General features: G+C 46.4%; 1 protein-coding gene across 1 annotated transcript in view; it reads right to left on the minus strand.

The window, feature by feature from the left end:
• Positions 1-4: 4 nt before the first annotated feature.
• The window catches only part of CDC42EP2 (CDC42 effector protein 2), a gene marked incomplete at its 3' end in the record, with an annotated part of 2,983 nt that continues 1,508 nt past the window's right edge, over positions 5-1,479 (minus strand). Inside the window, exon 2 of the mRNA XM_010171324.2 lies at positions 5-372. Coding sequence (XP_010169626.2) covers positions 5-372 — 368 coding nt within the window. The remainder of the gene's footprint in view (positions 373-1,479) is intronic.

The raw sequence follows: 1,479 nt of genomic DNA on the forward strand, positions 1-1,479 counted from the left end.
AGGCTTGTGGCCCCCCGATGACGGGCAAGGAGATGGCGTTTTTGAGGAGAGGGGAGGGAGTTTCTGAGGACGCTGGTTGGCGGCCGGAGATGGTGGCTGTCCTGGAGAACTCAAACGGAGCCGCCTCGGGACTGTCCTGATCGGAATCCAAACTGCTTTCGGTCCTGGGGAGGAGGTGAAATTTCCCTTGAAGGAAGGAGATGTCCCCAAACATGTCGCTCTCCCCGCCGCTCCCGATGTGGATCGTGTGCCTGAAGTCCCCCAAGGGTGGGCTGATCATGTCGGAGGAGAGGATGTCACGGAGTTTTTCCTTCTTCCCCTTCCTGCTTCCTCTCTTCAGGTAGATCGGCACTTTGGTGGACATGATGCCGAGGAGGAAGATCTTTCCCACACCAGCTCGAAGAGACGCTTGTTTTCTGAGACCTCAGCGAAGAAAAATAACCTACAGAATCCAAAAACAGGGAAAAAACACACAAAAAAAAGGGAAAATGGTTAAAAAAAAAGCGAGTTAGGAGATGCAGGATGGAGATCCTCGACGTCAACGCGTCCTGGGAAATCAAATCCAGGCGCTCGCCTCTTCTCTATCCAAAGTTCGTTGGCTGCGTTATCGATAACAAAACAATCCAGGTAATTAAATCCAGGCGTTCGGGGGCCTCTGCTCCAGAGTTTTTCAAGTGAGAGGAAAAAAATTAAAGAATCAGGAAGTTAAAAGCCTGGAAATCCCAGAGGATCCGGAAGATTTACATTTTTATGAGGGAATCAGAGTCTGGAGTTCAAGGTTGGGAGTGCACAGCGCTGAAAAGCGGCTTTTCCAGCCCAAAAATGATGATGATGATGATTTTTTTTCTTGTTCATTTCAATTCCCTCTCGTCTTGGCCCTGAGTAATCCAGCCCCACCCAACAACAAGATAACACAGAAAATAATAGAGATTAAGAAAGGCAGGGGAAGGAAGTTGGGTTTTTTTTCCCCTGTTTTAGTCATTTCAGTTGATTCTGAGAGTTTACAAATTCGGTTCCAGGCTGTGGTGAGAAATGAGGCAAAAATGGACATTTTTGGTGATGATAATGTGAGGTACAACCTCGGGCAGGACAGAAAAAGGGATGAAAAAGGTTTAAGGCCACCTGAGCGTTGACTTTGAAAAATCAGCAAGTGGAAAGATCCAGAATTTTTAACCTTTATCATTAATTTTCTGTAGGAAAAAACCCAAATTGGATCATTTCTTTATCATTAGAAAGTGCTGAGAAAACCACACCTGTGGTTGGGCTGGAATTTCGAGGTGCCACAGTCCCACCGTGACCACAGATCATCCCTGATCCAACCCCTGACCTCTGGTGCTTCAATTTATCCTTAAAAATACAAAAATAACACAAATTCTCCTTCAACCACTCAATAAATCAGTGTTATTGTTAGAAAGTGCCACCAAAACCACACCTGTGGTCTCGTTGGGCTGGAATTTTGAGGTGGCATCGTCCCACCAC

The sequence above is a fragment of the Antrostomus carolinensis genome, unplaced genomic scaffold, assembly GCF_000700745.2.
Source record: "Antrostomus carolinensis isolate BGI_N321 unplaced genomic scaffold, ASM70074v2 scaffold24277, whole genome shotgun sequence".
Lineage (NCBI taxonomy): Eukaryota > Metazoa > Chordata > Aves > Caprimulgiformes > Caprimulgidae > Antrostomus > Antrostomus carolinensis.